Genomic DNA, 12086 nt, shown 5'->3' with positions numbered 1-12086 from the left:
TTGATGGTTGACTCCTGGTCCTCAACATCCCTGCCAAAGAGGCCATGAGTAGGTGCAGGTTGTTCTGCCAGCATCCCTCAGTTCTGCCGCCATCCTGAACATGCCCAGCAGTTCAAGAAAAGTCCTTTGGTGGCCAGCATATGGCTGGAAGACTGGCACAGAGAGTCCTCATAATCAGACACCAGGGATGTCTGGGAAGTTGTTCCTGAAGATTAGCTTGTCTGTCCCATTTTCTGAGGGATGCTGTTCAGCTTTCATCACTGCAGCCTTCCACCCGGAGCATCATGAAAGCGTCTGCTTGCCACCAGAGGGAGGTGGGTACAGTACTTAGAGGTGGCTTGCAGAGTTAGCACTAGCCTGAAGTGGTCAATGCCGAGGCAAGCCTCACATCCAGCTGGTGAAGGTGTGCTGGCAGGATGTATCTGGTTTAACAGGCTTGACACAAGAGGAAAGTTTTAGATGACTGAAGTTCTTCATCTTTGTTTTTGGTTTTTACTTGTTGACTACTTGATGCTGAGGAAGATATGGGAGCAGAACTCAGGTACAGACGATATTACAGTACATACTGTACATGAGGTTCTGATAGAGACAACTGTACAGTGTACAGTGGAGGGAAAGAAGATCTTCATGACTGCGCCTGCAAGGATAGGGTCCATAGCTTGCAGAGGGTGGAGCCTATATGAATTGGAAAACTGGACAGTGTTTGGACAAATCTCAGGACAGTCAGTGTCAGATTTGGCTTGAATCCAAATCCTGGTTTCCCATTGGACAAGACTCAAGGGAAGTCAAACTTTGAATTGTAACTAGCCTAGGCAACAGTCCCTTAACTCGCTGGATGAGTAACAGACTGTCTATGTTCACCGAGTCTTACAGTCTTATAAACTTGACTATTTTTGCAGGTAGTGTGCAAGAAATAATGGATTTTGTTCTTCTGTATGAACGTGAAACACAGTTTGCTTCCTCAGATTTTACTGTAGCTGTTACACCATTCCCTGATAAACCCCTGACAGAATAAATGTTTTTCATTTTAGGCAAAACATTAAGAATTTACATTTACTGGCAAGTTATTTCATTTTTAATAAACATTCAACAGCAGCAAGGTACCAGTGTATTTGCCTGTTAAAAGTAAAGACAGGATAATAGGCTTAGACAGGACTGGGCTTGTTGTCAAGGGCTGTTTAACATTGCAGCTTAACTTGGACGTCCAGATGTATGAATGCTGTGAGCTGAGTGAGGGGCGTCACAATTTGTAAAAGTAAAAATTGCACTTTATATGAAATAGCAGAATATTAAGTGCGTGCGTGCGTGTGTGCGTTCATATTTGTGCCATGCTTGTGTGTTTGTGACTGGCTGCTGTACAGCAGCAGGTGTCCTGTCAGACAGATGGTGAAGACATTTGAATGCTCCCAGTGAGCACCTGATTTGCCTCTTGACTACCAAGAAACTAGCCAGCTATTTCAACGCCAGTTTGACCACATTTGTTTTACTAATTGATGGATTCATTAAGTTGTCAGTCAGCATACAAGACCGGAGAACGCTTGACTGAAAAAAGGCAGACTTGTTAGAGTTTTGTCTCTAAGTCCCATTCCACATATCTATGGCCCGAGGTGCATTCAAACAAAGAAAGATCCAGTTTGAAAGATTACAAATGAATTGTGTGTCACGAAGAGACAGGCAAGGACAGAGGAGACTGGTCTTTCCTCCCCTGTCTCACCATTACACACACACACACACACACACACACACACACACACACTCACACACACACACACACACACACACACACACACACATATTCTCCTTGTTGTAAAGATGTCTATTGTTTTTTTGTTCTGTTTAATAAAATATCAAACACAAGTGTCTGTTTGTTTGTGTGTGTGTGTTTATGTACAGGAGTAGGAGGTTGGGGAGGTATTTGACCTCACATCTCCTCACCTATCAGTTTGTATACTCACACACCAGTAATGGCCATTCAATTATGTCTCTCTGTTTGAGTAAGCATTGTTGACAACTTTCTCTCTTCACTTGCTGCCCAGCTTGAGAGGCTCAGGCGACAATAGGAAAGAGGATGCAGAAGTCTGCGTTCTATCTTTAGTCAGGTTTACAGCCTTTAACCTGGCTGGCCTTGGTTTCAGTGAACAGAAAGCTGTCATTCTGTCATTCTTTCAGGCTGTGGCAAGGCCTGTTTTAGTCCTAGCTGCAGCTGAATGGAAGAACAGAAATACATTGTGAAGAAGCTATGTGAACACCTGTCCTGCTCTGGGAAAGGCCACAGTGCAGTAGATACACCAGCAAAGTGCCAAGCAGTTGAGCAGAGAATGGAAGATTCACAGAGAATCCCACTACGGGTATTTTATGAAAGGCCGTGGTTGTTTCTCTTGATTATGAAATAATTAGCAAGTGATCATGAGTAACAAGTTTTTCAGGTTTTTTTATGATCACAGTTTAATTATTTTGGATATCAACATACCCCAAACTGTTTTCTCATGATTTTCACTGAGTGAGAACCTGACGTGCTGATTACTTCAGCTCTGATCTAAGCTCTTAAAGTTAGAGTTGATAATGTGGGAGCAACCAGCAAGAGCAAGCTAGATTTTCAGACCTCATGTCTCAAAAACACCTAACATTATTACAATGAATGCAGTTGCAGTTGTTAGTAATCACAGCTGTCAAGCTAGCAAGTTAGTGTTGGGCTGCAATTTTGGCTGCACTTTCTCTGCCATTCTTGTGCAACTAGCTCTAGTCACACAAGGCAAGGCATGTGCAATGAGTGCAAAAGCAGAGTGTGTGCAGATGGGCAGGGATGGCGGTAGACAGGTAGGTAGGCCATCCATTCATTTCATTCGGGCCACATTAAATGATTGGATGGGCTTATTACTGGATTTCATTTCTAACAGCTGGAGAAACTGGATTTTTTTTTGTTTCTTTGTTTGTTTTTTGTCAAATATTTGGTTTGTTGATTGCTGTCACACTGTAGAGACAATTTCAACAAATATAACAAAAAAGGCTTCTAAAATACATTACCAACCCAAAGCTTTACAACCCAGTTTCCCCCTTTAAGTTCCCTTAAAGTAGTCTTAAAGGGGAAATCAAGCAATTTAGGATTGCACTTTTAAATACAAATTAAAAGAAGATGAGGGTCTACAGCCATGGCAGCTCCATGAGGCGGTTTTAAGTCACAATACGGCTCTGAGCAAATGCTAATGTCAGTGTGATGTTTACAATAAGAATATTTACGTGCTGATGTTGCAGTAAAAAGGCATAATGTTCACTATGTTCACCAGTTTAGCTGAGTGTGTTTGTGTTAACATGTTCACACTGGCCAGTTGGTGTTAAACAAGAAGTACCACTGAGGCTGATGGGAATGTCATTAGTTTTGCAGGTATTTTGTCATAAACAAAGTACTGCACAAATTACAATGCTGCCCTGATGCCACGAGATGAAAAGTCAGAGGATCATTTAAGTTACTACTATTAACCCTGTCACGACCATAATGACCACATTTTCATGTCATCTAATAGTTGAGGTATTTCAGTCTGAACAAAGTAGTCAGCTGACTGAATGACAGACTGGCCTAAATGGCTGGTCAAAATGGAAGCAGCACAGGCTGAGATATTCTGACTTTTTGGTTCCCAGTATGCGTCTCATAGTGCAATTCAATAATGTCTTTTATTATACTGTGCCTTACTGTTAAATTACACATTTTAAACACCATGTTATTAACTTATAAAATTTAATTAGAATTTAAATTAACGACTGATAATGATCAATCAGTAGGTTTGATGAACCTGTGGTCACGACAGGAAACTAGCTGTTGACTTCCACAAGATCACTATTAGTGTTTACTTGTCATGAGGAATACTATACAGCTTGTAAAACCAGTTATATAATGTATTCTGTGGTGCTGAAGGAGCTTTCTATCATGGTTTTGACTTGAATCTTTAAATATATAACATAAAGCCTGTGTTACAAACTGTGGGTATTGGAGTTTGAAAGGTTGCAATAGAGAATGTGTAGAAACCAGGCTTTTTGGGACATGATACATACTGGACTGAAAGTCAGAATATCTCAACCTCTGCTACTTCAGTTTTGACCAAGATGTTTGTTGCTATCCCTCAACTTTATGGAAATGTAATACTAGATTCAAAACCTGCAGTTTTCTTTTAATTTGGTCACTGAAAATAGTAGACTGCTGTTAAATCTGATCAGTAACTTCATTATTACCTCATCTTGATTCATAGTGTTTGTATGTAATCTTCACCAGAAAACACAGGCTACTACATTCCAAGAATTTTATACGTTGTCAGAGACGAACTTGCTTTGTGTGGATGCACATCTTGATTAATATCCATCACATTCTGTTGGATATTAAGATTGTATGTGTGTATGTGTAACGCTGATCCTGTCGCAAATACTAGCATATTTGTATTGCTGTTGCTCTGTGAGATATTGAAATTTAGCTTGATAAAATCTCTTAATTATTCACAGATTATTTTGCTTAATGTTATTCATAATTCCCCAAAACCCAACAATTTGCATTATATCATGAATACACTTGAGTGACACAGTGTCACCTATAAGTATTTTTTAAATGTAAACTTATTGTCTGATAAAACACAATCTTACCACAAAAATACAGATAACAACACATCTTACATTTATGGGACTATGATTTTATTGTCAGTTTCCCTTAAATTAGATTTAAGCCATGTGCACAGCACATACAGTGTGGTATTTCATTAGGCCCTGTATAAAACTACAGGACAACTGATAAAAGTAGTTGATACAAAATTGTCATAAGACCACAGGACTTATCATCATAGAAAGTATAGTATCATATCATCACTTCACAATAGAAAATCCTTTGCCTGAATGCAGACGTCCAAGCAGCTACAAGTTACAAAGAAATATTCCAATAGTTTACAATATAGGTATGTGTAAAAGCCAGTTTGAGCAATGAAATCCAGTCATTTTTATAACTATCATCTGACTTTATTATATGTACTAAAAGAGTTTGTTTAAAGATACACTTCCTGATACCTCAGTTCACACATATTATAGAAAAACATTTTCTTACTTATCTAAGTGGATCAAGCCATGTAGATAGATTTTTCCAGGTTTGGCACATTTTTTCATTCCCCTTGTTTGTTGTACTTACAGAATTAAAACATTGAATTAAAATAATTCCACAGCATGGCCTATTAACAGTGTTCTTCTTACTCAGGATAGTACTCACAACATCCTCTAACTAGTGTTCATAGCAACGTTTTCTTCAGTAGAAAGTCCCAGTGAAAAAAAAGCTTCTTCTGTGGATTATCCAGAGAAACAGGGAGACTGTTACTCACTTTTAGTTTTTCAAGAAAGAGATCTCAGAGATGGATATCTAAAATCCTGGGCATGCAAAACAAAACTATTTGCATGACTAGATACCACTCAGTCAGGGATAAAATATGTTTTTTGTTTTTGTAATTTGTAATTTGTAATCTGCAAGAGTCCAAATGGCCAACAATGGCTGTCAACCTGCATGTATATGAACCACTTGGACAGTTTCAGCAGAAAGTGTGCCTACACATAAAAACACACTGCTGATTTTAAGAACTACACTGGTTCCCCTGAATACCCAAATAAGCAGCTGGAGTAGAGGGCTGGCTCCGGGTCAGTGACAGAGGGAAGAAAGGTATTCTACTGTAAACATGATGCCCGCCATGCAAAGCAGTTATACTGGAACACTGAGCACAGCTGTGAGCGCCAGACATACCAATATACCTGCATGCATCACTGCTGACCAGCTGAGATGTTGGAGAGGGGATTTAAACAGTTGTAAAAGAGATGTTACAGAACAAGCAGACAGTGGATTTTGCACTTATTCTGACAATAAAATGACATGTATCTCACACTAGTGAGATAGCTTGGATCAGTCTGGACATCCATGCTGGTTTCAAGGAATCACAACCTAAACCCACTACAGCGACAGTTTGCATGATATTTGCTTGAGCTTTTTGGGACTTAATACCTCTGCACATCACTTCTACTGAAGGCACTCTTGTTCAACAGAGAAAACAGTACAATCCTAAACAGAAGTTTGGCTGTTTACAATATTTGCTATTGTATGTGGAATGTTGAAACTGAGATTTCAAACCTCTTAGATAAAAGACTGCTATACTTTCTATTTCCTTTCTCAAAGAAAAACAGAAAACAAGTAAAATGTGGTCACGGATCTCTCACAAGTCCTCTTTTGACCTGGGTTACTGATATGAATTCTCTGTGTGAATTTATTCATCAATTACACAAAAAGCAGCCAAACAAACACGGCTTGCGCCTTCAGACACGTTTACCCAGCTCTGTTGGTTTAAAACTGTCCTCCCCCTGAAAGGAATACCAGCACCTTCAATTACTTAGAGGTTATATTTACAAAATATATAAAGAAAAATATAGGGTTACTGGTCCTAGCATATAGCACAGTCAAACAGCTGTCCGTAAATATTTCTCCCATGATTATCCTTTCTAAAAGTAAATCACAGGGTAAAGATAGCCTGAACGTGACAAGGCGCAACTAGGACAACATGGCCACCAGAGCTGGGCTGCAGTCAATCGCAGAGACTCACAGGGAGACATGAGACAGATAGAAGAAATAAGAGTCTAGGAAATATGTACACTAAACTGAAACAGTGCATGGGTCAGCTTTGCAAGTTAGTCGTACCGGAACTGTGCCAAAATATTTATCCTCAATAAAATGTATTTGTGATTTTAATTTATGTTTAATGTGTTGTTGTTTATCACTGCACAAGGACAATAATTGGAGGGGACATTAGACAAATGCTTATTTGTGTTCTTGCCGAGATGTTCAGATTGACACCACTTTCATGTGTCCTAATATGAAGCTACAGCTTGTGAACTTATCTAAACACAACACTGGAAACATGGGGGAAACAGCTACCCTGGCTCTGTCCACAGTTTGGAAAACATACCTACCAACACCTCACTTAAGATTGCTAACACATCGGTCCAAAACTCGAGGACAAGACTCTCTTTGACACTTAGATTTTTTGTACAGATAAAACAAATGAGATATCAAATGTTAATTAGTTAGCTTTAATGGTGCTGGCAGGATTTTGAAACCTTTGGACAGAGGAGGTTAGTTGTTTCCACATGTCTCCTCTTTATGCCAACCGACTGCTGGCTGTAGCTTCATATGGCTTGAGAGTAATAATCTTGTCATCTAACATTAAGAAAGAAAATAAGCACATTTCCTAAATAAAAAAAAAAATGTCCAAAAACATTTAACATGATTTTAAAGCATAACTTTTGTTGACACTGTGGCTAAAATTGACAATTACAGTGGCAAAAGTTTAGTTTATTGGACTTTTATTGCTTGTGAATTTGACTTTTCACTATTATTTCTTCTTTCAAAAGTTGCATAGAATTAATTAACTGAAGGCAATGCTGACTAGGTGAATGACATTTTCTAGAGGAGACAAATTTTGGCACAACACAGGCAATATGGCAAATATCTGTTCAACTGACACAAACTTCCAGAGTCCTGAGCCATGCTGACTCTCAATCTCTGCTTCAGACACACTCATTTCTTCCAGTCCAACAGCTATCGGACAATCAGAAATAACTTGACATAAAGAATAGTCCTACTCCACAGTCAAGGCTATGGTTTCTCCATTGCATTTCAGCACTTTGACCTTGGATTTAAACTCCTAAATTCTCCACTTCTATAATGTCAAATAGGATGCATCTCTCTAACTGCAGTCTTATAGGTCTCACTGAGATTGACGGCAGAAAAGGTCAGAGTTCACACCCCCCCCTTTCAGAGCTATAAACAGAATGGTGGAGGTTGCGGGGGGTTCGACTCCCCCCACCTCTCTCTCTCTCTCTCTTTCTCTCTCTCTCCCTGTAACCCAGCAATAAGCAATCAGTGACACCAAAGACACTCGCACCTAAGACTCAAAAAGGTCCTGTTTTGTGTCAAATAATAATAAATAAATTATTTCAATAAATGTCACCAGTGCACTTCTACGTATTCTCTCATCAGCACAAAGAAAACTAATATCTGATGAGAGGATTTCCGTCTGTAGCAGCAAAGATCAGATAAGTTAGAAAATGAAAACATAAAAATATGTGTTTAGCATCTTGGATCTTACCGACCCAGAGAGAAAAGACAACCTTCTAAAAAAATACAAAGCATAAATAAAAAAAATATTATATATATATGTGTGTGTGTGTACATATATACACACACACATATATATATCAAAATATCAAATGTGATACACTTACATAAAGCTTGGAGAGAAAGTGCATCATAGTGTGGAGCCCCCCCCCCCCATCTCTATATTGAGGTGAGGTCTATTTATGAGGCCACTAGATTCTTGGCAAGAAATGTGTCACCGTCATGGCGGGTGACACTCGGTTTCCTCTTTTTGTTTTGCCGTTCTTACTCAGGCCGATGTACATCCTTGGGTAGGCCACCGACTCGTAGGCGTTGTAATTGTTGGCGAGGAGCTTCTCTCTGAACTTGCACTCGTTGTTGTAGTGTAGCTGAAAGAGAAAAGAGGGATATATAGAAATTATTCGAAAATGCTGATTGTTTGAAGGCGGAGACAAAACCAAGATGCCGGAACATGGGAGGAGGGGTGGGGGTGGTGTCTGGGGAGGGTATTGTTCGTTGTGATGGCTATCAAACAATTGTTTTATTTCTGACTGCTATTGTACAGCAGTTGTTTCATTCAGTGATTTTAACAAAAAAATAAATTGTGAAATAATGAATGATGTGAGATACAGGAGAGAGAGGCAGGACTCAGGACACCATGTCCTGGTTGCACCATTTCCTCTCAGTGAGTGAGATAGCAGCTTGTGAGCTGTGAACAAGAAGGCTCTTCACAAGTGAATTCAGTTATTAACTTGTCTTTGATTGCTGCTTTATGGGTGTTGTTGTGTTCTTTCAAGAACCAGGAAGTGATTGACCACCTGGGATGTCCTCACATTGGTGTTCAATATCCCAGATCAGGATTGGGTTGCATCAGTAATTCATAAACGCAAGTCTTAGTTTGTGTGTAAGTCCTTCCTGATACTTTAACTAGTTGGTGTCACACCAGCAATTGACTAAGTTGCTGTCATAGCAGCATCACGGGTTGTACCATTACATCCAAAAAAAAAAAAAAAAAACAATTTTAGTGGGACAAACCATTCAATAAACTTCTGGCCCAGTGGTCTGACTGCTGGTCCTCCTGGTAAATGTAGGAATAATGTTTTCACATGTATGCATGACAGAGCGTTTGTAGTAATCATGAAGGTTTGTATTAAGTCTATGATTATGATAACCTAGGCATTGCTTTCTGGTCAGGTGTACTCACCTACCTCTGAAATCCTGACCATCCTGACAAAAACACACACTTTTTTGAGTATCTGTAAAGAGCTGGACATCACAATTGTAACAAAAGGTTTAACAAAATGAACAAATGTAACAGCTGAAACCTGAAATTTCTGCCTTCTTCAGTCCTGTGTGTGTGTGTGTGTGTGTGTGTGTGAGTGTGAGTGTGAGTCTGTGTGTGTGTGTGTGTGTGTGTGAGTGTGAGTGTGTGTGTGTGTGTGTGTGTGTGTGAGAGAGAGAGAGAGAGAGAGAGAGAGAGAACATGAGACAGTGATGGACAGTCAGTCACAGTGTTTGCACACTCACAGATCCATACAGCTTTCCTCGTCGGCTCATGGCCACAAACAGTCCACTGCGAATGCCCAGCAGAGTCACTACTCCTCTCTCCACTGGAGAGATCTGCAGAAGACCTTCAGGGAAACAAACCACAGACACTGAAACATACTGGTCAGATGTAAAGATCCACACAGAGACACTGACATTACTGTATGTCGCCAGAAGATGAGCTTGATTGCCAGGAACTCATCAGCAAGCTAAAGGATTCAGTTTCTATCTAAGATTTGATGTGTAAATGCTGATGAGCACTTACATATTGTAATGTATTAAAAGTAACTATTTGAAGCTCAATAACTAAAAAAGATTAATTTTTATGGCTCTGGGCCTTTATTGGGTTTGGCAAGGTGTGGCACTGTGTAAGCCTGATCTCATTCTAGATCCATACCTTAAACAAATGTATATGTGAGATTTTGTGGATTGTATGGATTCAAACTGGGTGAATTCTTACAAAAGCAAATGAAATCCTGATCACAATCCCATACCAAGCTATTTAACTCAAGATCACCAAAAACTATAACTCCAAAATTGGCCTTAAATATAATAGAAAAAATATATATCTCAGAATACTGCAAGAAAAATAGGGCTGTCATTTAGTGTATGAAAATTTGTGGATTTTTAGCAGTCACAAAAAGACCAATATTTCCTCTGAGATTTTGGTGTATCTTCAGACATCAGTCACTACTGCGTTCTTTTGGAAGTTTGTGGATGTAAATGCAACTACATGCAGAGATATTGGAAGGTTTACTTAAGCACTTCTGATGCAGTTTCTCACTTGGCCTTGACAAGATGCTGTGGTACAGCAGACTGTGTGTATGTGTGTGTGTGTGTGTGAGTGTGTGTGTGTGCGTGTGCGTGTGTGTGTGTGTGTGTGTGTCCTTTGTTAGTTTTAGAATGATAGCAGGAACAGAGAATTCTAAAAGATATTTTCAGTAATGAATCTCCATGAATGTTTATGCCTTGTCTTTAAATAGTACAGAGGAAAAAAACAACGCACTTTAAGTTCCACAGCTCACCATTTTGTCAATTATGACAACATTTCACAAACACGGGATGCCAGGGATTATACTTGTGCCTACATTTAGGTAATGTCATGTCTACAAATGTGAGAAGGTGTATGACTTTGTCTGGGGTTATTCTCTCCTAACAGTTGGGTCTATGTACCTTGCCCGCGTCCTAACTTTAGGTGCTGGATCGTCGCAGGCCTGGATCACAGCGAGCTCTGGTTACACACAAGGCGGACAGCACTAGCCCATACACGCTAAGGAAGGTCTCCAGATGTTGGACTAGTTGTAGGATCTGTAAGATGTCCACTGACTGGCACCATAAGCAGCACCCCATTCATTTGTGTTGATTGGAGTGTTAAGTAAAGGTGGGATCACGTGTCAGCAGGTGCCTAACATTCAATCAGTCAGTGACTGTAAACAGGGTCAGAAAGGCCTGATATCGTTTTTGTCACTTAGTTCTTACTTCTTCAGAGCTTATTACAACAGAATGTCTCGACTTAAACAGTAACTTTGCTTTTGTTACTTATGTAGTTTGAAACGAACAAGCTCATTAGATTACTGCAGTGAGATCTTAAATGTAATTAATGGATAACTGACACAACTTACTGTGACGATTTTCATTGTGTACTCCTGTTATTCTACCGTCTGGCAACACCTGAATATGAAAACCGATCCCCACGTTGCAATAGAGGCGCCGCAATCTTTTTATGCCCAGGAGGTAGTCGCTGTCCCGGCTGACGTCCTCCCGCTTCTCTCCCGGGATCCGCGCCAGGGACCGGGAGTAGAGGGTCTCCAAGCGGTCCGCCGTCCCGTTCAAGCCGGGGACGCACCCCGCCAGTCCGGTCACCAGGACCAGGACCAGGACGGTCCGCAGGGCTGCCAGAGAGCCCATCCCGAGTCTGGCTCTGAAAGCAGCCTCCCGGCGTTTGCCTTTCCAATGAAGCGAGAACAAAAAGAAGAAGCAGCGGCGCGGCAGAGAGGAGTGTGTTGAAGTTGCTCTCATTCCAAGACCGACAGGCGCACTAGCTCCCACGCCGGAGCGACATTGATCTGCATGGACGCTTTGCAGCCATGCCTCTATATTTATACCTGCGGACACATTACATCACAGCTCGAAATTTACAAAGTAGCATAGATTTTCACATTCAGGCGCACCAAACAGAGCCGGGGGATTTATTGAAATGAAATAATAGCTGCCTTATCTGTGAGCAAAGTCGGGGGTTTGTAGAAAATAAATGAATTAGGACCTTTTTATAGTAAAAAAAAAAAAAAAAACTTCTTTGTGTAAGGCTTTCATTATCAGCAACAGAATATCATAATTTATGTATGGGAGGATGTAAAATAGGAAACGGCCAAGTTAACAGACT

The 12086-nt window shown here is 40.2% G+C and overlaps 1 protein-coding gene across 1 annotated transcript; it reads right to left on the bottom strand.

Moving 5' to 3' along the window:
- Positions 1-8370: 8370 nt before the first annotated feature.
- On the bottom strand, positions 8371-11722 carry fgf4 (fibroblast growth factor 4). The gene is made up of 3 exons (XM_041941161.1): positions 11326-11722; positions 9686-9789; positions 8371-8547 (listed from the first exon to the last, which is right to left on the bottom strand). The coding sequence occupies exons 1-3, from the start codon at positions 11720-11722 to the stop codon at positions 8371-8373; spliced, it is 678 nt and encodes a 225-aa protein (XP_041797095.1).
- Positions 11723-12086: the final 364 nt, after the last annotated feature.

This window comes from Chelmon rostratus, chromosome 1, assembly GCF_017976325.1.
Source record: "Chelmon rostratus isolate fCheRos1 chromosome 1, fCheRos1.pri, whole genome shotgun sequence".
NCBI lineage: Eukaryota > Metazoa > Chordata > Actinopteri > Chaetodontiformes > Chaetodontidae > Chelmon > Chelmon rostratus.
Note: the sequence above shows the minus strand (reverse complement) of the source record. Positions and strands in the feature narration are given on the sequence as shown.

Excerpts from the sequence above, each read along its gene's own strand:
- fgf4 (XM_041941161.1), bottom strand. The coding sequence starts at position 11,722 with ATGAGAGCAACTTCAACACACTCCTCTCTGCCGCGCCGCTGCTTCTTC. Across the intron at positions 9,790-11,325 it reads ACACAATGAAAATCGTCACA|GTCTTCTGCAGATCTCTCCA; the intron begins GTAAGTTGTGTC and ends GTTTCCCTGAAG. Across the intron at positions 8,548-9,685 it reads GAGGAAAGCTGTATGGATCT|CTACACTACAACAACGAGTG; the intron begins GTGAGTGTGCAA and ends TTTCTCTTTCAG.